The sequence below is a fragment of the Sinohyriopsis cumingii genome, chromosome 3 (assembly GCF_028554795.1).
Source record: "Sinohyriopsis cumingii isolate HCF-2022 chromosome 3, ASM2855479v2, whole genome shotgun sequence".
Lineage (NCBI taxonomy): Eukaryota > Metazoa > Mollusca > Bivalvia > Unionida > Unionidae > Sinohyriopsis > Sinohyriopsis cumingii.
The window spans coordinates 90,529,529-90,555,798 of NC_142963.1; the positions used below are offsets into that span (position 1 = coordinate 90,529,529).

General features: G+C 37.1%; 1 protein-coding gene across 7 annotated transcripts in view; it reads right to left on the minus strand.

Annotated features, from left to right (window-relative positions):
* LOC149803270 (uncharacterized) overlaps positions 1-26,270 on the minus strand; it is a 350,601-nt gene that overhangs the window by 290,351 nt on the left and 33,980 nt on the right. For all 7 annotated transcript variants that reach the window (XM_089952935.1, XM_089952932.1, XM_089952930.1 and 4 more), the window contains exon 3: positions 2,569-2,596. In XM_089952935.1, the coding sequence (XP_089809061.1) occupies positions 2,569-2,596 (28 nt within the window). The remainder of the gene's footprint in view (positions 1-2,568; positions 2,597-26,270) is intronic.

Consider the following 26,270-nt stretch of genomic DNA (forward strand, 5'->3'; position numbering starts at 1 on the left):
TGCGGGAGATCGTGGGTTCAATCCCCAGCAGAGTCATACCAAAGACATAAAAATGGTACTAACAGCTGCCTTGCTTGGTGCTCAGCATTAAGAGGTTAGTGTTAGGACTGGTCAGCCTGGTGTCAGGATAATCTGGCTGGGTGGGACATCATACATGTCCGCAGCATGATGCCCCAGTGCTAGACATCACTATACACTGCTACACTGCAGACATCACAGTGATGACTGAAAACTATTAACGTTAAAAAACCAAATCACATCACATCAGACAGCTATGCTACAGCTCAGATGAAACTGTCTTTGCATACTATTGTTAAAAGACTAGGGTGAAGTAAAGATTGTACATTCTGCAAGTTCTATCAGAAAGCTTAGACTTCAGCAGTTCGATAATTTCATATTATATTTCAGATGCTTGTATATATTGTTAATAGTTTAATCTAGTGCTCCTAATACGCCATTTACATTACTTTCTACTCCATGTTTTGCTTGGATGCACAAACTCTGAAATCTAATGAGATCCCAAGGCATTTATAAGGGAAATAGCATTTCACAATTAAACAAGTGTTACCAAGTCACAGTTAGGTTGGGATTTTTATTATCCTGTAATGTGCCTAATGGATCACATGCCCATCTGTATGCAAATTAATTAGCTACATGTTTATCCCACCCATCAGCATCCAAGCTGATCGTACTCTCAAGACTCTTCATGTGACCAATTGCAGTGTTTCCCTTTACGAACATTTGTGCGTCAAGGATGCACGCTGGAGAAAATTGACGCACACATTTTGTTACCATGTGTTTTTTTTGACACAAAGGATTTTCATAATACGATCATGATATATTTAATACCCAATGCATTGGACGATGGATGGCATCGTATATACTTCGCATATAGGCACTGACTGGTTCCCCGCTTTGTTTTTCCCCCTGCCTTGCGCTCCTCTATTCGTATAGCAAAGTGCAATGCAGGGAACATATAAAACAATGGACCAGACTAGCATAGGCAATGTTATGACGGAGTAGCTTCCCCTAATCTCGCGAGCTTCTCGCAATTTCCATCGAGCTCAGCAAGCTGTTCTAGATATTTAACATCAAGGCTCGTTGCACTAGAAAGTGATCTCCAGATTAAAACGTCATGCACTAAAAAGCATTAGCGAAGAAAGTGAAAGAAGCAGAACACAAAAAAGTAACTGTGGATCTAACTTTAATGAAAAATGGAGAAAATTATTCCCTTGACTGGAATATTCATTATGATTACCGGTGTGACTTCTGCAAAAGTGAATAATCCTTTCGTGACAGGATTTTTAAATTTTTAAAAATAGGCCCTCGTTCGCCATAAGATATCTGGAGAATTATAACAGTATAACCTAAGACATTATTTCACAACAAAGAAATCAGTAAACTTGCAGAGACAAATGCATTATTTGGATTACAATGTCAGCGGGTCATTGCACTTTTTGTTGGTTTTTACCTTTTACTGCAATAAAAGAAAGATCTTAAAGTTCAAGTGTAACTTATTAGAAAGAAGATGAATCAGTATCCTCCTTGATATTTGGATAAATGTGTTCTAGGACGAAGTACAATGAAACCTATGATAGTACACATTTGATGAAAGGCAGTAAATTAACTCCCATTTGGTTAAAAAGATTTATTTGGCTTTTTGTATTGGCTTATATGTAATGTGTTGAGCTATAATACTGTTGAGAAGACTGTTAAAAGTACGACTTTAAAAGAAAAATGAACTAATAAAATTATTCTTTGAATGGACAATGCATTTGTTTGTTAACTGTGCATGTTGGTGTATTTGTATGTTTAGAGAAAGAGAGAGAATATGTTGTGCATGTTGCAATATCCTATTTCAAGCTGAAAAAGTACGAGTCATATGAAAATTTGTCAGTATATTTTTGACCCCCATTTTTTATTTGACCCCCAGTTTTGACACCTAGGGGTTTTTTGTACCCTCAATTTTACACCCCTGGGGGATACACTGACTAATTGCCTCAAGCACTTACAGGTTCATAAAATCCCAATCAAAAAACTGACTTTACAAGTCTTGATTAACTGAAATTAAAAGAAATATGTGCAGATCCTGTAAGCAAGACTTGTGAACATCAGATATCTGCACTTTGTTAAATTAGTTGTTAATTGGTAATTGTAATTAAACTTTTTGACAATTAGATACATAGAATATGAAACAATGCAGTAAACTTAGGTGCACAGGATTCATGGTTAGATTGGGATTTTTATTATCCTGTAATGTGCCTGGTGGATCACATGCCCATCTGTATGCAAATTAATTAGCTTCATGTTTATCCCACCCATCAGCATCCAAGCTGATCGTACTCTCAAGACTCTTCATGTGACCAATTCCCTCAAGCACTTACAGGTTCATAAAATCCCTATCAAAAAACTGACTTTACAAATTAAATGAAATATTTGCAGATGCCGTAAGTAAGACTTATGAACATCAGATATCTGCACTTTGTTAAATTAGTTGTTAACTGGTAATTGTAATTAAACTTTGAGACAATTAGACACATAGAATATGAAACAATGCAGTAAACTTACGTGCACAGGATTGACTGGTCTTCTCGATCTGTATGAAAAGAAAAGGAAAAGAAATATTTTTAAAAACTGTACAAAGACTATTCATAATTGCTTGTGAATTTTTAATTCTGAACCTTTTCTTGAATAAATCTTAAAGATCTTGATGCTATAATGCAAAATCACCTGCAAATTTGTCAAGTGTTTTTTTTTTTATAGAACAAGTCATACAAAATTCTTAACAAACAATACACACAAATAAGACAATAGGGAAATAAAATAGGTTCACTTGGCATTCAGTGTTTTGGCCAGGTTTGAGAAAAATGGGACCATTTGGCCCCCTTCATTTGAAAAAGAGGGCCAACCTCATAATAAAGTGAGATCATTTCTATGGTCTATTTTACCTGTTATCTGCATGAAAAACCAATTAAATTACCTTCTTAATTTTAAGATTCTCCTCTCTGATGCCTCTGACCATGCACTAAGTCTGTTCAGATATCTTTGAATAAAGTAAAAGCGTAAACATACTGCAAAAGAAATAAAGTAATCTTTTCTAATTGTCCAGAATATACAAGATTTTTTCAAAGTTGTTTTCTTAGTGTCCAAATATATGATCAAAATAAAGATCACTTGATTCTTGAAATGACTGTAAATCACTCATGACATCTCAGTCTTTCCATACGTGGTCTTCATTCATAGGATGTTCAAATGTCAATCAGTAATGTCAACTAGCCCTTTAACAGTGGAGTTACCATCACTGTACCTGCTGAGTCGCAGAGGTGATTTGTATGTATTTTACTGCTCCATCACAAAGCATTATTGTGGAGTGGATTAACTCCATGTGGGGTTTGACAAAATCATGTGAGCTGTACTGTACCATGAATGTACATTACAATACACATGTAATTGGATTATGTATCACATGTACTAGTCTATAAATCGAGTCCAACTGCAAACTGCAGAAACCCTGCTCTAATTTTGCATAGTGTGCCAGCAGATCAGGGTTTATGCTGCAGTTGGAATCGACTCATAAGCAAGTGTGATGATTAATTTGAAGTTTCTTGGTGGTACCCATTATGTTAATAATTCAAAAACTTTTCAGTTCTCAGTAATTTCTTCATAAGTTTAACACATTAACCCCTGGAGGTTTTTGTAGTTTTTGTCTGAAATTCTAGTAGGAAACACATTTTGAAAGCTGTTTCTGAATACATCATAAAACACTAACTTCCAGGTAATCTTACAATAACATACTGCCTAGTCGTGTTAGAAACATCAGTTGTCATTGGCTATCTGGCTCGCGCATGAGCAGAAGGATAAAAGTTGGATTCCTTTTTTTTTTTTTTTTTTGCATAACTCTTTATCTTCTGCAAGTACTTGCTGCCCTGGCTACTAAGCCTGATAAGCAGCCTGCCTTCTAGCAGCTGTTTGTAGACTGAACCCAAGAGCATCATAATAGCTGCCTGAGTGAGAACTTCTTGAGTTATTTACATGTTGTCTACATTTTCTGTATCAATTTTGTCCTATGCAAACTACGTAATTTAATGAAAAAAAATTTGGTAAACACTTACCAATGTTTTGTGCCACTCATTTCCACCAACAAGAACATATAATCCACAGGAATCAATGTTTATATTCACATATTTATAATAAAAAAATATATCTCAATATATCTGTATTTAAAATGTATATTAGATGACTTTTCTCACCACTATTTTGCACACCAATGTGTCCACTATTTTATTGCAGATTTGGTAATTTTTTATGATACGGCCTGAAGCACATAAAAAGAAATCTATCTCCCTTGCATTTTCTTCTAAAATAAATGCTGGCCCTGAAACTGCTGTAAAGTTGTCCACATTTACCGGTCTCACGTGTTTCGACCAGATTTGATTGCCTCGCATTTCATCCTCAGATTCAGATAAATCTGAAATGTCAGGTGTCGAAACAGGACTTATATTAATGTCCAATCCTTCATCTTGAATCTGGTTAAAATCAATTTCACTTTCAAATCCTTCAAAACTTCCATCAGAATCGTCGTCAGAATACATGAATGTTGACATTTTGTTTTACTCTCACCAATGACCTCGTTTTCAACAGAATTTCCTGCTTATATGCTGTAAAACTACTAATAGAATACGTTCATCATTTTATGTAAGGACTATTTTCATTGGCTAAATATTATAAAAGAGAACGGATGTTTGTAATTTCATCCAATACAAAGGTTTAATATGAAACATGTATATGCGTATCTGGGGTTAACGCATCTTTGAGCCAGCCGGGACAGAGAGAGTATTATTAGCGCTTGTATATGCGTCTCTGGGGTTACAAGGCTATTTTTATGGTCGCATATATGCGTTAGCAAAAGGTAAAGAGTTAACGGACACATTATTTTCATATCGAGACCATTCTTTATTCCAAATGCCCACCTTGTCCTACTTTTTGCAAAGGTTCATCTGTCTGTCTGCAGTTCATACCAGTCTGCCTTAGATCTGAGACCAAAAAGTCTAAAATTCGGACACAAAATTGGATTCCGACCAAAGGTGAATTTGGGGTAGAAAAAAATCAGGTAAAAAAAAAAGAGGTTTTAGCTCTGCATTTTGTAGTGCAACTAGAAATTCCAAATTTTTTGGCATCATTGTAGAGCTGTCTACCTTTCTATAATACCACCCACTTTAGTGTAGCATACATGACCTTGATGCTACAGAGCTCGGCAGTAGGCTACTACCTCCTGCCACTTAAACTCGTCATCAGGGGTTAATGTGTTAACCCTTTACCTCATGAAGTGCCTTTGGACGCCTCTATTCCATTCACATGGAAGCACCTTTTAACACCTCTACTCCATTTGCACGGAAGTGCCTTTTGACGCCTGCTGTAAACACCAGCCATTTTTAGCGGGTTTTTGAAGCACCCTCTTCGGGGAAAACCCCCATTAGATACCTCATTCATTGCTGTGAATTACCATTATGTCAGATCACGTGGTCGCTGTTTATGCTCTAGTCGAAATCTGCTACTTAAAGTAACTGGGTCATATTCTCCACTTTCCAAAATGGAGGTGGCAGATTTCGTTCAGTACTTTTCATGATAAGAATCACAACTATGAAAGCTTCAATAACTTAAGTAAAGGCTTTCATATTGATGTAAGTAGCAATCAGTTTTTATAAATTATCAAATTCAGATGACTTAGTGATGCAGATGCAGACAAAGAACTTGTAAATGTCGAGTATGAGAAATGGCAGCTATGGTTGGTCACACGGCTTCACTGACTTGATGGTGAACAACTTCTCTGAAGATTTTAAAGCACATAAAAAAAATTCTTCCATGAAAAATAATTACACAGCTATAACAATCAGATCGGGTCCAAAACATAAGGTTTTTCCCCTCTGTATTTTGTAGTGCAACAAGAAATTCCAGATTTTTTGGTATCATTGTAGAGCCACATCTGTCTACCTTTCTATAATACCATCCACTTTAGTGTATCAAATTGACCTTGACGCTACAGAGCACTGCAATAGGCTACTACCTCCTGCCACTTAATCTCGTCACCAGGGGTTAATGTGTAAAGATCATGAACTCTGGCTTCAAGCACTGGCATTAATGTTGAATGTCAAAATAAAGGTAAAATTTGATGTTATGTGCCAAGGCATCCGAGGGGCCCTGGCTCGCTAAATGGTCTAAACAGCATGCCTTTACCAATCACTGCCATCTCAAGTCTGTCTGCTTAAATTTGAGTCTCAGGCTTGGCCAATGTGGGTATGTAAGACAGCTGCCAGCTGCTTCACGTGGATCAATGGTTCTTTTGTATGGAGGGGGATTACCGCCATAATTGTATGCATGTATTTTCTAATCTTCCTTGATGCATTATTGTAAATTGCTGCTTGCAAGTGCTACTTTCATAATTCTATCCATGTATATTGTACTCTACATGGATGCAAATTGTATGAGGCAGTTTGCAAGTGCTCCTTTCCTTCTGCATTATTGTCAATGGCTGCTTGCAGGTGCTACATTTATAATTCTAGTCATGAATTTTCTATTCTTCATTGATGCAAGCTGTAAATGGCTGCTTGCAAGTGCTTTGATCTACTTTCCTTCTACGTCACTGTATCTTGAAATTTGCTATCTACTGCCAGTGTTTCCCTTTACGCACATTTGTGCATCAGGGACGCACGTTGGAGAAAATTGGTGCACACATTTTGTTGTCGTATGCTTTTTTGACGCAAGGGATTCGCATAATGAGATCAGGATTTATATAATATCCAATGTGTTGTACGAAGGGTGGCATCGTGTATACTTCAAGCATATGCATTGACTGGTTCCCCGCTTTGTTTACTCCCTGTGTTGGGCTCCTCTATTCCTATAGCGGTGTGGAACGCAGGGAACATACGAAATAAGGAACCAGACTAGCATAGGCAATGTTATGACGGAGTAGCTTTCCCATATCTTGCAAGCTCTCATGCGATTTCCATTGAGCTCAGCAAGATGTCATCTTGATGTTTAACCTCAATGCTTCTTGCACTAGAAAGTGATTTCCAGATTAAAACGTCGTGCACTAAAAATCATTAGCGAAGAAAGTGAAGGAAGCAGAACACAAAAGTAACAGTGGATCTAACTTTAATGAAAATTGGAGAAAATAATTCCCTTGACTGGAATACGGTACATCCATTAGGATTACCGGTGTGACTTCTGATAGCATGCTTGCAAAGACGGCAAAAGTGAATAATCCTTTCATGACAAGAGTTTAAGAATTTTAACAAATCTGCCCTCGGTCGCCACAACATATCTGGAGAACACATTATAACCCAAGACATTCTTTCACAATAAAGAAATCAGTAAACTTGCCGAGACAAATGCATTTATTTGGATTACACAGTCAGGGGGTCATTGCAAATTTTGTTGGTTTTTAACTTTGCTGCAATAAAAGAAAGACCGTAAAGTTCAAGTGTAACTTATTAGAAACAATATGAATCATTAGCCTCCTTGATTTTTGGATAAATGTGTTCTAGGACGAAGTACAATGAAACCGATGATAGTACACATTTTATGACAGGCAGTAAAGTGACTGCCATCTAGTTAAAAATATTTATTAGGCTTTTTGCACTGGCTTGTATGTAATATGTTGGTCTATAATATTGCTTCAAAAATATTATAAGAAGACTGTTAAAAGTACGATTTTAAAAGAAAAATTAACTAATAAAATTATTCTTTGAATGGACAATGCATTTGTTTGTTAATTGTGCATGCTGGTTTATTTGTATATTTAGAGAGAGAGAGAGAGAGAGAGTATGTTGTGCAAGTTGCAATATCCTATTTCAAGCTGAAAAAGTACGAGTTGGATGAAAATTTGTCTATATTTTTGACCCCCACATTTTTTATTTGACCCCCAGTTCTGACACCAAGTTTTTTTTTTTTTTACCCTCAGTTTTACACCCATGGGGGATACACTGTACTGAACTGATTCTGCAATTTGTTGTATGGCAAATGCCATGTCAGTTATTACACGTTTTAATATTCTATTTATAAATTTGCTATATCAAAAGTTGCACAGATTGCACTTTCTAAAATCATGAGTATAATGTAGCATCAAGCATGTTGGAAGTTAGCATCACGAAAGAATACAAAAAAAAATAATGCCTCATTATGACAACAGATGGCACTGTAGTACGTCAATTTCTTACAATACAACTACTCTCCTGACCCTAACAACAAGAGGTTATACCACTTTACGGCATGTTTGAGGCATCTTATTTAAATTATCATTCAAATTACATTAGCGCATTACAGTCAGCAGATTTCTCAGAGTATTAACATTCGGAAGAGAGGTGGCCTGCAAGAAGCAGAAAACATTAAATGTATCAAACTGTATATAATTAGACACAATGTTATAATTCCACTGACCTTTCCTACCCCATGTTTATTAAGTCCTTTTGTGGGTGGCAGAATAGAGTAGCCTCTTACAAGCCAGGTGTAAGTTCCAAATCTGTTTATATATTCTCCATCTCAATGTTATCAATTCAGAGGATGTTTATTATTTTTGAGTGCAGTGCAAATTCTGATTTTTGTGTTAGTAAAGACTTCATAAGGCTTGAGCACATTGCAGATAATTTCACCTCAAGGCCAAATTTTCTCTTTCTTGTTTATTCACAAAGAGAGAGAGTACATGACAGAGATGAGGATTCTATTTATTCTCTCATCCCTATGAATTTGATTTTTACTGTTAATCTGCAATTTACAGAGGCAGTTAATTATAATATATATATATATATATATATATATATATATATATATATATATATATAGAGAGAGAGAGAGAGAGAGAGAGAGAGAGAGAGAGAGATATATATATGTGAGGCGCGAGTTATCGAGTGACCTATAAAAAAAAGCCAAAACCAATAAAGGGATAGGCGTAAGAGAAAAAGGGGGGTGGAGGGGTTGGCAAGTTATAGTGTTGAATACTCAATTCATAATCATGCTGAGATTAACTGTGAATAAATATCTCTTCATAACGGTGTACTGTTTATTTTTTCTTCATAGAGCAACATTAATTTCAGGATAAATTAGTATATTAAGGAGATCATCAAAAACATTCCACATGGTTTCCGTTTGCTTAATGCATGTACCACTTCACACACTGTGTACTACATCACTAATTTGTGTGTTGAATTGGATACATTCTAGTTTTATTGTTTGATCCAAATCAGACGGGGTTTTTTTTAATACAAAAGATCGACACTCTTTTCGAGAAACATTGTCGATCAAACGAAAGATAGATTTGATTGTGGTAGATGTACAATGAAAAAACATCACAAAGGTTAATCATTACCAACATGAATTTAATGGGTCTACACATTTAAAACCACTTAAATTTGAACACAATAATACTTGCTGTTTGTGACACGCTTGACAAATATACAATGCTGTCGGGCATTTCTGCGCACTTAAGGTTTCCATCTCCAATACTGACAAAAAACGCCTACCAAATTTGACCGATTGACGAAAATAAAATACAGCAATGCTTACCATTTGAAAAGAGGCAATTGTCACCAGAATATTCTGTTCAAAATAATATTAATTTTGGACACAGGGGATACCACCCCTTTCTTTTCCTGACTCGCAATATATTGGCCTATTCTGCTCACAGCACTGAAAAGATGTAATGTTTATCCATCGGTCTATAGATATGAAATACATTACTTTGGACTGTTTCTGTCAGCAGTTCAGTCGAGTAATTAGGTCAGGTTTATAGCAAGTTTTATAAAATTCAAGGTAAAAATGCCAATAAATGGCAAGAGAAATTAAGCAAACTAAACTGATCTTGTAAAAAATAAGTAAAGATCAACGTTTCATAAAAAATAAACTGTTATGTGGAAGAGAAACAACAATGAATAGGATGCAATGTGTTTACAATGTCTTATTGATGGTGAAAAAATTACTAAAGAATTTAGCTGTGACACTTTGGGTAGCAGACGATTTTGTACATGTGGGACAACTTGCAAAATTGGAAACTTTGACTAAAATGCAGTATTGTTTTAAAGTATACATTTACCTCGTTTGGTAGCAATTATACAAATATAATACACCACTCCCTCAATAACTCACGAACCCGCTTATAACGCGTGGTCAGGCGTGGATCCCATTTTTTAAAACCAGAAAATACCCCAAATATTGATCTCTATTTGTTGAACTTGAAGAAAATCATGATCAAAATTGGTAACGGAAACATTGATGTATTGCTTGTTTTATCGCCGAAAACGGTAGATAGGACCTGGAAATTTTAACTCATTCGGCCCCAGCACTGTTTTCAGTATCTCTGCTGATATGCCTCAGAAGCACAAAGCCGTGTCTAGCTGCTTCTGCCCCATAGTTTTTACCTGTTTGAAAACATCGTGCACATGCATTCACTCTTACCTTAATTTCTCTTCTTATATCCAAACAAAATCCACGAAATTTTTACCATTTATTTCAAATGAATTTGTCGACACATTGATGTAATTTTTTCCTTATTTGTCAAAGTTTTTCACAACTTATTTATCCAGTATTTACAAACTTATGTGCAACGTTTATCCGCAAGAACTCCGTCATCATCGCTGTCAGCATCATCATTTTCGGACGATTCAATCTCAGAAACTTCTATGTCCAAATCTAAATCTCACAAAATATTCAACTGCTGAACATATCTTTCCTCAGCTTGCTCAATATTTCTGAGATCAAACCCAAGAAACTCCACATTTTTGCTCTCATCAAAAATCATTCTACCGTCCGCCATCATTTACGATTTTTCATGAACAGAACACGTGGAGTTAAACCGCTCTCAAACTTTAGCCTTTTGCTTCAGAACAATTCAAATTTCCACAAATGAAAGTAAAATCATTTCTGATTGGTTTAAAAGTTGTTCAGTTCTTGGAATAAACCATTTCTAACCAATCAGAGACGTTGTATCTAACACACATTCATCACGCCTGGAGACGGGATCGGCCATTGAATGCAGTAAACAATTCACGACTACAGGCAGGATCGGCCAATGAATGCAGAAACCGGATCACGCATACAGACGGGATCGGGGCCAAATGAGTTAATCAACACTATGAAATATCAAATTTAAAAATAGGTAATACAATTTTTTACATTTTCTTCCCAGACATCATTTCTCGTACATCGCAATTAATGATATGCAAGGGAACTTTGAGCAATGAAAATGTCAATTACGCCGAGTGAAGGCAGTACGTTAATAAATACAAATTAAATATTTTTTTGTATCAATTGAAATTTGTGTTCTAGTTCTATCTTTTATTTCCTTTTAAATCTAAACGTCATAAATGCAATGTGTCCTCTTGAAATGAAACGTGAAATGCATCAATCTACCGAAACAGCTATGTCCACGAGCGTTTCTCTGAGAACCTAATTAGGTGCCGACCTTGTTTTGATAATTGACTTCTATAAGTATTTATTGTATTGTTGCAGTGAATTAACCCTTTACCTCATAGAGCATAGTGACAAAGTGCAGCTCGCTATACACAGAACACAGGTTACCTAGTTGACCGCATACGCATAGCTTGCCTGTGAACTATTAAGCAATGTAGTGTATGTTACGTTTAACAGCAATTTTAACCATTTTACATTTTTGGTACACATCTATTACATGTGGAACAATTTAAGAGTAAAGTCCGATAGTTATAGCTGTGTAATTATTTATCACGGAAGAATTTGTTATGTGCTTTAAAATCTGGAGAGAATTCGTTCACCGTCATGTCAGTGAGGCCGTGTGACCAACCATAGTGCTGCCATTTCTCATACTCGAAATTTACAAGTTCTTCATCTGTGTCTACATCACTAAGTCATCTAAATTTGATAATTTACAAAAACTAATTGCAGCCTATATCAATATCAGAGCCTTTACCTAGGTTATTGAATCTTTCATAGTTGTGATTCTAATCATGAAAACTTCGTAAGTACTGAATGAAATCCGCGACCGCCATTTTGGAGAGTGGAGATTACGACCCAGTTACTTTAAATAGCAGATATCGACCAGTACATAGACAGTGACCACGTGATCTGACGTAATTGTCATTCACAGAAATGAATGTAGTATCTAATAAGGGGTTTTCCCCAAAGGTGGCGCTATGAAAACCGGCTTAAAATGGCTGATGTTTACAGCAGACGTCAAAAGGCGCTTCTATGGGACTTTTGTAGAAGCGTCAAAAGTCGCTTCGATGTGACTTTTGTAGAGGCGTCCAAAGACGGTTGTATGAGGTAAAGGGTTAAAGGCTGGCCTCCTTTGTATTATCACATTATGTCTTTTGAATCAAATAAAGTTGGTGGGATAAAAGAAAAGTTAAAAAGAATGAACATCCAACAAACTTAAAATCTAGCGGCCCCAGTCGTATGAACTCACCTCATTTGATCAATCGAACACTTATAAATGTTATTGCGTATGTTACATAAACTGCCTTAAATTAAAAGACTCTTTCATTCCTGTGATCAAAGATAACAAGGCAGCCAAGCAAAATGAATACTTCATAAAATAAAGAGCTTTATTTCACAGATAAGTTCCACTGTCGGCAAGCGAGTTTCGGAGAATTCTTGGCACTTAGAAATATCCTCAAGGAAGAAGTTTCATTGTCACTTCCAAAGAAATTACGACATCAGTACTGTACTAACTGAACAATACAAAAATTGAGTTTCGACAGACGATTGTCACACGAAAAAAATGTCGCATGTTTTTAAAAAAAAAGGAATCTTATTTGGCGGTGAATCAACAGATAGTTTAGTTCCCTGCTCTTGGGACTCCCGATTTAGCAGGATAATATTAAACACCACTACACGAACCAGACTCATCAAGATAACAAAAAGCAGTGACGTAACACACAGATTATTTCGTGTACACGTGTTGCTTGTTTAAACCAGTTGGAACGATCTTTCATATGTCGGACATTTTGAAAATAAATGTTATTTAAACAGAATAACGAACAACTTCATTAGAAAGAGCGCATTATTAAAAATATTCAGTCAATAAACAGCCCAGTTCCCTAACGCCGCTTCCCCGCCCCCCACCCTCTCCACGGTTTCTCGATGTCAAAGCGATTTTTTCCAATTTCTGGAGGTCCCTTGGTAACTTGCGCCTCGCTTATAGTGCGGTCTGTTTGTGGACCCCATTGTGCTCGAGTTATTGAGGGAGAGGTGTATACTGAATATAAATAAGGTTGCTACTGCTACATGTAACCAGCTCAATTTGTTTTTATTGTTACTCCTATAATACAGGACCAAACTTGCTTGATACATTTGAATATGAAATTAATGTAGTAGTTAAAAAGATTAATATATAGTTTTACACGTATCTTGTACAGATTGTTTTCTGTTAGTAAGGACACCCACCCGCCCCGCCATATAATTTAAAAAAATAAAAAACTTTTTAAGGCTAGTCACAGCTCAGGTTATTGTAGCATTCCCCCCCCCCCCACATAAACCTCTTCATTTGTCTATGATTTTATCATTATTTTATCCTGTTTAAAATACAAGTTAATATTATTATGACACAAAAAAATATCAGCACAACACATCTATGCAATAAAGCAAAATAAATGAATAAAAACTATATACAGTTCTGTGTTATACTTTTCAAACAAAAGATTAGAGAAAAATAAATATTTAATGTAAATCGGAATTCATAAAAACAATACTGTTAGATGAATTAGTCTAAAACAAAAATTATCATACAGGTAGGCACTTAGAATAAACAATTAGATGGATTGTCTTGTTACATTGTTCTTATAGATTTATTTGCCTATCCCTTTTGTTTTCCACTTTTACATGAATAAGACATGAATAAAGACAAGCTTTTCCCACAATTTGGCTTTTGGATTGTGTGGGTGGGTGGGTGATTTGGATTTTTAATGTAGCTTTAACAATTTTTCAGTCATATCGCTATGATGTCTGCAGTGTGGCAGTTTATAGTGACATCTAGCACTGGGACACCCTGCCGCAGACAATAGGCATGATGTCCCACCCAGTCGCATTATACTGACCCCAGGCCGACCAGTCCTAACACTAGCCTCTTAATGCTGAGCACCAAGTGAGGCAGCTGTTCGTACCTTTTTTGTAAGTCTTTGACTCAGCCGGGGTTTGAACCACTAGGCCACCAGAGCGGTTTTAGGCTTTTCGATTGGAAAATGAACTTATAATTGAAAATTCTGAGGAATTAAAACTGTAAATTCATGATTGGTTCAGGCACATTTTCTTTTGAATACCACACACAATTGTAAATTATGCCTAATGAACAGTCTGCTTATATTCCCTAGTGACTGTTTCAAGAATACCAAAAAACATTTCATTACTGGATCTGTATTCAATACACACACTGTACAAAAATGCTCACTTTTTAGGTAATTTTTTTTGCAGGCAATAAGTTATTCCTGCATTTGACCACTTGACAAGCCATTTAGCATAAAAATGGCAGACTGTTGGATCTTTATCTAATATGAAGTCAAGCAACCAGTACTTGTTGACCATAATGTGTGCATCCTCAAGATTTCCATAGGCTATTCCTTTGAAGAAAAACTGTTCTAAAAGTTTAGACAATGTTTTTTTAACACTTGTTTGCCTCCTTAAATCAGCAATTTTATGTCTGATTATTTCCAACAACTTATGCATGAATTAGACATCTAATAGTTTAATGTTTCTGCCTATCACCCTGAAAGTCATGGGGCTAGCACAAGACTGTCCGAAAACACTCTCACCTATCCAGGATACATGTATACAATTATACTGAATGAAACCTCAAAAAAGACAGTGATCAGTAAAATCCTACACTGTATAATTACTGAGAAAGATCAGAAGTTTTTTTCTCCATGTTGGTAATTGTCACCAATGAAAGACCCCATGTATACCCTAAAACAGCACAAGAAGCAGCAGAGGTGATGAACCGAGTTTTTGCTGGAGCGTCATTTTTGGAAAACTAAGGCCTTCTACGAAAACAAAAAAAAAGGGTCAATAACATCACACCAAAACCTCTAAGAAACCAAGAGTCACTCTCTACCGGGTTAGCTTTTTCAGTTACTTTTTTTGTTGTCAGTGTTTTACAAAAAGTATGCGCGCGTGTTTAACCACCATGACACTTCATTGAGTTGTACCCCTTCTGCTGCTATAATTTTCAGTCTCATCCAAAACTTTATCAAGGCCTATACGCTATCGTGATTGGGAGTAGTGTACATTTTTTGTTATAAATATGTGTGGGGTTGACTGTGCTTGCAAAAAGAAATTTTTTAATTTAATTATATCCATGTCTCCGCTACAACAAGTCTGGTGAATATTTCGCAGAGTATGCGTATCAATTCTGTTAAATACAACTAAAATATTACAGTTGTCTCTGATCACTTTTGGTATTTGTGTATATCGTTGAGTAACATAAATCACATCTGTGTTTTTATGGTTGCCTCTGGAAAATATTCTAGCTGGATTTGATTGTTTGTCAGGCACTGCGTCATCGTATACTACTAAATTATTTATAAAACCATCTAACTCATCTACTGATGGCGCTTCATCAATATTAATAATAAATTCAATAATATCGCCATTTTCATTTAACAATCTTGCGTTTTCATTAAAATCCTTAAGCACCTCGCAGCATCGCTGATCATCTACGGACGGAGCTAAATACAACTTATCCCATTTGATCCATCGCATTATCAAATTAAGTACCAACTGTGTTTTACCAGACCCAGATGGACATATGATAATTGCTCTGGTAGAATTTGGCAGCGCTGGATGATGTTTGACTGGTTCGTGCTTTCTTGTCACTGAGAAATCAATTACATCCATATGCTTATAATATGAATCTATATTGTGTAAAATGCAGAACATTCACCCCCACGAGTGGTTTAACAACTATAACAACAAAAATTAAAGGCGTGCAAGTGTGTATAATATGGTACAAATAAATATAAATTTATTTCGTCTCGTATGAGGACAAGCGGTGATATTGCCGCTATGAATATTACCAGGAACACCATGGGCCATATACCCAGGAGAAAAACATCTTCCAGGATATAATTATTGTGGTCCTGGAACCAGACTTGATATCCGACTTGACGAGCAACATCAACCAAGACCTGGTGAATATCCAATAAATGCTATTGATCAAGCATGTCACCACATTCATGAAGCAGCAGAGAGGGCGAATCCCACAAACTATTTCGCTTAACAGAGCCTTCTATCGAGAACATTTTGGATAGAGATATTATTTTCACAAAATCAACCCTCCAGTCAGAAAACATGACAAAATGGGCTTTCTCTGCTGACTTCAAGGGTTATATCGTGAAAATATCTACCTATACAACTATTTCTGTTAATACAAGGGTCTATATTGCAAAAACACTCGGGATGTTCAGCCCTCTCTGCTGCTCTAAATCACGTCTGGAAAATATCCTGGCAGGGTTTGCCTGTAGTCGCATCTAACCCAACTCGAGGATATAAATTAAAAATTACTTATACCAAATAATGGTACACTCAGAATCTTACACAGCCAGGTTGTCTAGGGAGCGAGCAGAAGCACTTAAAAAATATATCCCAGTGAAGGAAAAGTTTAAAAAGGATGTGCAATTACAACAACAAGCACGGTTGAGTATGCAACTGAAGCAAAGGAATTATTTAAGCCTGTTACTGCAATCACTGAAAAGGTTTTAACTGCTATTGGGGGACCAGAAGAAGGAAAAAGTCTTATTCAAGTATTGCTTGAAGAATCTGCTCTGCAACCTGCTAGACGAAAAATAATTGATCTCAAATCAAGATTTACTCCTGAGGGTATAAAGCGAATTGAGGAATTAGGGTATAAAGCGAATTGAGGAATTTTCCTTGACAGATGCCCATAGTAGTTATGATTTTGGTAGGTTTGCTGCCGAAAATTTTCCGAGACGAGATCAATATTTAAAACCCGAGCATGTTAAAAGTGCAAAAAAAGATACTTGGGGTGATTGGTTGTAAAAAATAGCTACAAACGACTACACCATAGACAGAACAAATGTTGGTTATCCATTTTTTGCTAATGGAATAAGCGACTACAATAAAGAACAACAAGAACAGCAAAAACAGCAAAAAATAACACGTCAACAGCAACTGGTGGAAAAACGAGAACAGCAAAAAATAATACGAGAGCAAAAACAACAAGAAAAAAATTCACACAAGCGCAAAAATAACAAGAAAAAAATTAACACAAGCGCAAAAACAACAAGCAAAACGACGCCAACCTTCCCCTGTGCGACAGCCTGAAATAGACCTTTCACTTCCTGCGCCGTTGCAACAGACAGGGAAAAAAAAACAAGGAAGACCCAAGAAACCATCACACTGGATAACAGTTCCACATGCAGATGTGCCCGATCCATCTCCGTCGCCAACATCTGATGTTTCAGGATTAGAAAAAGCTAATTCTGAACTGGATGAATCTATTAACCAATTAATTGAAGAGATGAGTAAAAAATATCAGCCACCACCCACTGGCAGTGGTTATGGAATTCCTTGCCCTGATAATATTTTCAATGATGTGTCTCGGCTAGAAGTTCTCATCGGAGGAAGATGTGCCGGAAACAATTAATGAGGCCTCTGATATTTGCCGGAGATTATTTCAAGGTGGCATCATGGATGCTCATGTGTATCAAGAACTCATCGAAGAGCTCGTTGATAGTGACTGGGGTTACCGCGATTAGACACATGACAATAGCATAACATGGTCATATATAACAGACACACACCTGTGCAGGTCAGAGCAGTAAACTCACAATTACCAATCTATAGAGCAACTTACGGAGATGGACTTGGCGATACAGCACAGCGATTATTTGCAGGATTGGCACCAAAGTTGGGTCCTCTTGCAAAACAATTATCTATGAAAGCCATTAATATCGTTGGTGAAAAAGCTCCTGGTGCAATTGTTGGTGCTGCTGGCAAAGCACTCTCGGCAATCAAAGAAAGACTAGCGTGACTGATGAGACGCAAACCGGTGAAATTACCAACCACCGAAACCATGCCCGCGGATGTTAGCAAAATAATAAATCAAGCCGCAAATCAAAAACTAGCGGCGATGGAATCCGACATGCAAAAAAATTACAGCAAATTTAATAGCGGGATCATCCATTTGAAATCACACGCAGCAGTATAAAATGTTCAAACTGATATCCGATAGAGCATTCAATATAGATGAGCCGTCGAGCGAGACAAATCGGTGCGAGATCATCAGTTTTATTCCTACGATGCACGAGATCCAAATCAGCGAGGGCGTATTGAACTTCAAGTTCACGATACAAGCAGATATTTCTTGCCATCTGAGGCATTTATTGAAGTAGAAGGCAATCTTGTAAGGGCAGATAATAATAACTATGGTGTAAACGACCGAGTTGGGTTTGTCAACAACGGGATCATGGCATTGTTTAGCAGCGCCGCGTACATGATTGATGGAAAAAATATCGAAATAATTCAGAACGATCTCGATGTTGCCACAACAATAATTGGTTTAGCGAGATATTCTGACGACTTTACAAGATCATCCGGTCCATCGATGTTTGCCAAGGATATCACCGATAACGCCGATCATATTCAATATATTAAGTTGCGAACACCTCAAAATACTGCAACTAATCCACAACCAGCTGATTTCGAACATGAAGCTAGACCAGGTGGTGATTTTGATGTTATAAAAGGCGCTAGCATGACTTACAACTTAGGATTTGCAACACGCCGAGCAATGTTGTCAGGAGATAATAAAAGTTTTTCATGCGCGATTCCACTAAATCACATTTTTGGATTTTGCAGAGATTTCAGAAAAGTCATCTTTGGAGCTAAACACACAGTTATGCTTCATAGAAAAGCCAATGACAATGATGCAATTTGGCGAACAGCTGGTCATGATGGTAAAGTAACCATAACAAAACTTTCACTGTGGATGCCAGTGCTAACTCCATCAGTCACAGAAGAACCCCGACTGCTCTCTTTTATGAATCAAGGTGGTAAGTCATTGCTATCATGGCCTATGGTAACTACAGACGCCGTCCAAAGTCAAGTCAGAGATGTGTTTACTTGGCATATAGCATCACAACAGGGAGTTTCTGCGCCATGACATATCTTTATTGCGCTGCAAGATATGCGTCGGATTGGTAATCAGGAACGGTCTCATATGGTATTTGACAAACTCGATGTTACTGAGGTTTCGTTGAGAATAAACGGTCAACAAGAACCATCCGAAGATATACAAATAATCATGTGGCGCGCGCATATCATCGCTGGCTGACATTACTGGCGTGTAACCTAACTGTAGATACTGGCACACAAACATCACAGTTTGACTTTACAAACTTGTACCCGATTTATTACTTTTCACTGGAGCATCTTGACTTGTCCAAGCAGTCTGTTGTTGATATTCACTTCCGAGCTTGTGTCGGCATGTTACCAGAAATCGCAGCTGGTCCTCCAGTTGTTCATGGTCCCTACAGAGCAATCGCGGTCATACTCTCCGACAAAGCAATGTTGCTTGAAGGTATTAGTGGTCGAATGAGAATCGTTGACGCACCAGTGGAAAATATGTAATATTTTCCAAAAATATGTAACAATTAGATCTATCTCGTATTAAATAAAATGTCATACAGTCATGTTAATGTCACTCTGACTCCTGGTCAGGCTAAGAAATTACAATCGAAAAACGCGAGCACATGTGGGACAAAAATAACACTAAAACATGATCAAATCGCTAATGGTGGTCCAAACAAGTTATCGTTGACTAAAACCCAACTAAAACATTTCAATAAAGCAAAGCAGGCGAAAACTGGAACTCAACTTGATTTCTCTCCTGCAGCTGTCAAAGATATGGTTAAAACCGGTGGTATATTTCCTCTTCTCACAGCAATACCAGAACTGATAGCTGCTGCTGCTCCCACAGTCACCAAGGCCGCCGTGTTAGGAGCTGTTGGAACCGCTGCTGGAATGGCACTACAGAAAGCCACAGAAAAAGGATACAAAAAAAAGGGACACGGGCTAAGACTTCCAGGAACTCCACCATCATGGTACCCAAAAAGGTTTTAAAAACACAAAGTGTTTTCAATGCTGGCATTTTCACACCGATGTCCAATTTTGATTTGCTCGATGCTGTTAAACATTTAAATATAAAAAATTTCAGAGGTGCCTTTATGCGAGATCAATTACCACAACAACCGAATAATCCAGAAACTGGAATTATTGATCTTGATAACAGTGATGGTCCAGGAACTCACTGGGTTGCTTACGCGATCGATCCACATGGAATTATCTATTTTGATTCGTATGGGTTAGCACCGCCAGTTGAATTTCTCCGATATACAAAAGACATCCCCGCGACAAAGTCAGGGTCAAAGACAACGTCAAAAGTTTGGTACTCAACGCTACCAACACAAACAATGACCGATCCTCCGATACGTGGCCAGCAAGTATTGAATGTTCTTGATGCGATATCAGCGTCAACCAAACCAGCTCACAAAATTGTGCACGAGTATACCATGGGTCGATTTAAACAGTTTCCTATCAAATAATGGTTGATATTTACGGAAGATCTCTTCTCGAAACAAAGACAAAAAAACGCGCCGACGTGGATTTATCAAAATATGCAACCAAAGATGAAATCGATAATCTTTTAAGTCTGACTGGAATAGACCCTGATGAGGTTGTTTTCTTATCAGAACCGGCACGGAAAACTAAAAACCAGCAATATCAAATGGCATGAAATAATTTGTAGGGTTATTGGAGCTACTCCAGGTAACCTTCCTGTGTTCACTGACAGCGGAAAAATCAAAGATTCGCTGATATCAATCGCTGCGTTGCGAGATGATACGCAAAAAGCTGCAAGGGAATGCATAAAAAAGACCGGTGATAAAATGACAGGTGAACTCAATCTCAACGGTAACAAAATAACTATGTTAGCGGATCCAACATTGTCGGAAGATGCCGCAACAAAAAATTATGTTGACACAGGCACTAGCGCCATTGACGGTAAACTAACAACATTGCGGGCTGAGTATGATGTCCATGTAAACTCGTTCACAAGACTTCAAAGAAACTTTCAAAAAACCGATGATGCCACGGATAAGTTCTTTGATCAGGTACGAGAATGGCAGTCAGAGTTAAAAAATACCATCAACAAATACACAGCAAAGGTAAACAAATACAAACGGCGTGTAACTATGTTAGACACAATAGTGTATTCGGTATCCGCGGTAGTTGCATCCACGGGAGTATTATTATCAGCGCTAACACCAGTGACAACTGCAATCGTGGTCACAATTACAGTTTCAACATCAGCGACAATTGCAGGAGTTGCTAATATTATTGCGAAAAAAATATCGTGTGCGTTAACAAAATTGCACGAGTATGAAAAGTTAAACAGCGCGGCCACGAGCACCTACTCAAAATTGTCGTCGTTGATATCATCCAGTCTTGACAATACAACAATATCAGATTCCAAATTCGCGCAAATGGCAAAGATATACAACGACTACACCCAGAGTACAAAGTACTTCGATCTGAAATGACAGCAGATAAATAGCAATGTCAACGGAATTACTTCAGCAGATAGTTACAAATACAAGCCCAGCGCGAACATCTTTGTTAACAGTAACTTCAACTTAGCCAGAATTCAATATTAATTTTTCAACTGCGATTCCAGCAAGCGAAATCGCGTTAGCACAATTACGAGTATATCATAGTTGGCCCAATATCAGATCAAAATCATTTGGTGGATTACCAGCAAATAATTCGTTTGTGTTTGCATACAAAAATAAACCCGATGGTACACCAGACTGGAATGTCATTGGGTTACCAACTGGGTCTTATCAAATCGAAGAAATCAATGAGGAATTACAACATCGAATAAAAATTATTACAACAAAGGAATCCAAAATAGAAACAACTGTTCATGAGCCAACGCTGTCGTCCGCGATCGAAATAAACACTCCAGACTACGCCGTGGATATCTATAATAGTTTGATCAGAACAGTGTTAGGATGGCCTGAAGTTGCTCCACCGGCACAACCAATACCACCAACACCTAAAAAGTCTGATTATGTCACTGACAAACAATCATATCATGAAATTACCCCGTCATATAAAGAACAACTGGATAAAATAAAAAATTCAACGTTGGATAATGATTTTACCTTCTTCAACAAGGACAACTAACGCAGCTATGGCGGCTCTTCCAAGAACATCTTTTTTGAATAGAAAGTTCACGCAGCGAAATTATTACGCGGATTGAAATATGAAATCAGCTTGCACCAACATGGAATATATTAACCAGCGAGTAATGCATGTAGTAATTTATCCCACTGACACCGATTTACAGGATTATAGAAAATTTCTAGCTACATATTCACCGACGGAAGCCACGTTGCCAAATTTTAAATTTCCTGAGTATAATGTTCCCGAGTTAAATATAAATCTCAAATATGTACCACCACACCGATGTTTTCGTGTATGACAAACAAGCACTCGAGCAAGCAGTTAGGGCTGCATTTGCACAAGAAGAAATTAACGTTAAATTCATCATTGATGAATACGGAGACGAAGATTTCTTACTAACACAGCAACAGTTAGATAATCTCAGACGCGAGCATATTATTTCAATTGTATGCGACAGAGATCAAATTCTCAATTATGCACATTCATGCATTAAACCCAACCAACCAAGAAAAATACTATCGCACTGACGAGGAAGTAAAAAAAAAGTGATATATTTTTTTTACTTTCGATTTCACTTCCAGGTAAATCAAGGTGATTTCATCAAGGTGAGATATTTACTTCCTCGTCGTCCTTAAATTATTAAATCCGCGTTCTTCTAAATTTTTAATAGCAACAATCACATTATTGATATTTTCGCAATTCATATATATAAATATTATATATTTAAAAGAAAAAAAAATGTGGGTCATTTGACCCTGAAGCATATTTACAACAATTGTATTTACACTAGGACGGAACAGACATATAATATTTACAATTGCATATATAACTTAATTCTAACTTATCCTAGGACGGTACAGACATATAGTATTTACAGTTGCATATATAACTTAATTCTAACTTATCCTAGGACGGTACAACACATACAGAAGCATATTTACAGCATTGTATTTACAGTAGGACGGTACAACACATACAGAAACATATTTACAGCATTGTATTTTACACTATTTACAATCCCATATATAACTTATCCTAGGACAGTACAGACACATAGTATTTACAGTATTTACAGTAGGATGATATGGTACATATAAAAGCATATTTACAGCATTGTATTTACAATCCCATATATAACTTATCCTAGGATGGTACAGACATATAGTATTTACAGTAGTAACTAAGGACAGCACAGACAGATACGGGGTTATATTCTATGCCCAACAAAGTTGCACTCCCTCCCCGAATCGATCCCGCGGAGCGGCAAAAGACCACCCCGTCAGGGGCGATAACGGGGAAAGTTGTGCGACTTTGTTGGGTTTCGAAACCCCGTACATAATTTGGATGCTATAGTATATAAACCGACTGATACTTAAAAGTTCAAAAAAAGCTTGGCGTGACTTGTTTAAAATGTTTTATTTGTTTTTTCTTAAATATGATCACAGAAAAAATACAGATGAACCATAACCCCGAACAAGTGCAATAAAATAAAGATTTTATCTGTGAAAAAAAAATATTATTCACCCGCGGGTGTTGACAAAAAACGAAAGTAATTGGAGATCGTGTTACCTGTACACGGAGAACCTTTTACCCGTCTGTGGTATATCGTTAATTTAAATGCTAAGTTGAATTTAAATTCTAAGCTGAATTTAAATTCTGATTTGAAAAATACCTGTGAACGCGGAAGTGTTATAGACTGGCTATAAATAATAATTGTATACCGCTAAGTCAGGCTGGATAAATTTACCTACAATGATATCTCAAGGAGTATTGCACACTGACAAAGGGAGGGAACTAATTGCATGAGATATACTTAACGGAGTTATCTCCGTTTGGAAATCCGAGGATTTTAGTGATAATGAAAAATAATTTTCTGATTGTTATATTTTTTTGACAGAGCTGATTTGGTTATATCTTCTGCGACTCTTCGTACTGATGGTATACAAATATCAAAATACTTGCCAGCTGAGTTCATAGATGGGAATATTATTTCTTCATACGTATCTAAATTTATGAATACAACTCTCTTGGCGCTTATCACTACGGCCAGTATTACCAGCCCTACAATTTTGGCTTTGTGTCACAATTCTCAGATTGGATAAAGAATTATCGGTTTTTACACCATTGATGTGATCAATCACAAGACCGTCTTTGATCTCTCCGTTAAAAACCTCATGCACAAAACGATGACAAAGATAATTTTTCTTTCCAACAGCAAAAATTAGATAACCAGAATTATTAACAAAACCAACTGGTTTTTTCAATCTGCAATTTCTGACTATTCCCTCGCGAGATGCTTCATAATTTTTAATGTTTGGATGTGGAACAAATTCTTGGCTCATTTATATAATAATATACATGTATTTGTCTAATTTATAATTTGTCTGAAAACTTATTTAAATAATCACACTCAGATTTCAACGCGGTATCGTTATTTTTTATGTTGTAATATCGTTTGAGTTCATGGTATCGTTTTCCTCCGCACCTTGCACATAACTGTGTTTAACCCCTGACCCCAACTCCACATCGCAGGCATGGTATTGGCCCAAAACTCCCCCTTCAGACGCTTTGGGAATGTCCCCCGCTGAATTCACCTCTGCAGAATTTATTACAAGGAGTTGATGATTTTGTACCAAGCCACTTACAATGATTCATATATATAATATTTTCTTATTTAAATATTTGTCTTAAATATAATATGGAGGAGTTTGAAAGATTATCTACCATTGGCACTGGAAGATTCGATCTTGACAGACTAACCCCTGACTCACGACAACAAACCCTGACTGATCTGTTTGATATTATCAGGAATGCTCAAAAAGAATTCCGCGACGACGGCGCATCACACGTATGGTCGTCTTTTAAAATTATCTGCGACGATTATGTCATCGATGCTACAATGAATGATACACGAGCGAAAACGATTATCAATTATCTCTTTGACAGATATCAAGGCAGTCGGAAATATTTTTTCAGAATAAAATTTATTGTGCAGGCGGATTCCACTACTTGGATTATCCGTGACAAATTCGACCCTGTCCTTGCTAGCGGAAAGACTGTTCTATTAAGTAGTGGTTTTAAACCAGGAGCGCTGACCGGGATTGATAAACCATATTACGCTCGAGCATATCCTGTGACCGCGGTCATTTATGGAATCTATCCGATAAAAAAAGCAAATATCGATAAACTCACCCCAATGAGGACGTCATTGACGACTTTGTCGTTGGCGCTGAATTGTGTAGCCGAGTGAGTAATGGAACATTTTAAAAATGCGACGCGGGGAAACGGTCTGACTGCGTTAAGACAGTCCAAAATAACAGCGTGGGCTGAGCGGGTCAAACACACAGGAGCATCAATAAACGATGTAGCCAAGCTAGAAAGCGCATTAAGATTTCCCATAACCGTAACAACTATAACAAAGGAAGTGTTATACAAATCGAAATATAATCGATACGGAGCACCAATAAATATCACTGATCATAACACTCATGCTTGGACTAACGCAGTTACGATATTTCCGCGGGATCGTGTTGTGAAATATTATCAGGGAAATATATTCAATGCTATCAAACAGGTAAGCAAAACCGACCCTGTGTCGATGTGGTTGTTTAAAAGTTCCGAAGATGGCGAGTATGATCAATTTGTAAAACCTAACAGTGAATTATACCAGACGGAGTCGTTGCAACAACAAATGAAAAAACTCGCAGAGAAATATGCGAAAATCGAAGAAAACACCGAGCAGTTATTAACTAATTGTTTTACAGTTCCGAGTGTTGTCGCCCACGCTGCAAGAGAAAGAAATTCGTGGAGACCAACCCGAAGTGAGTTTCTCTCGGATATACAATTGAGTTGTATCGAGTATGGACATGGCGTTCTGTGGAATACCCAGTATGACCACCGGGATATGATTTCCGTGGATACGATTGCATGCTACCCGGGAAGCTTTCTCGGGACGGGCGAGTGCCGAGAGTATTTTAAGCGATTTGGACATCCCACGAACTAGATGACATGAGTTGCTATAAACGATCCTTAACCCGACTTTGACTTGA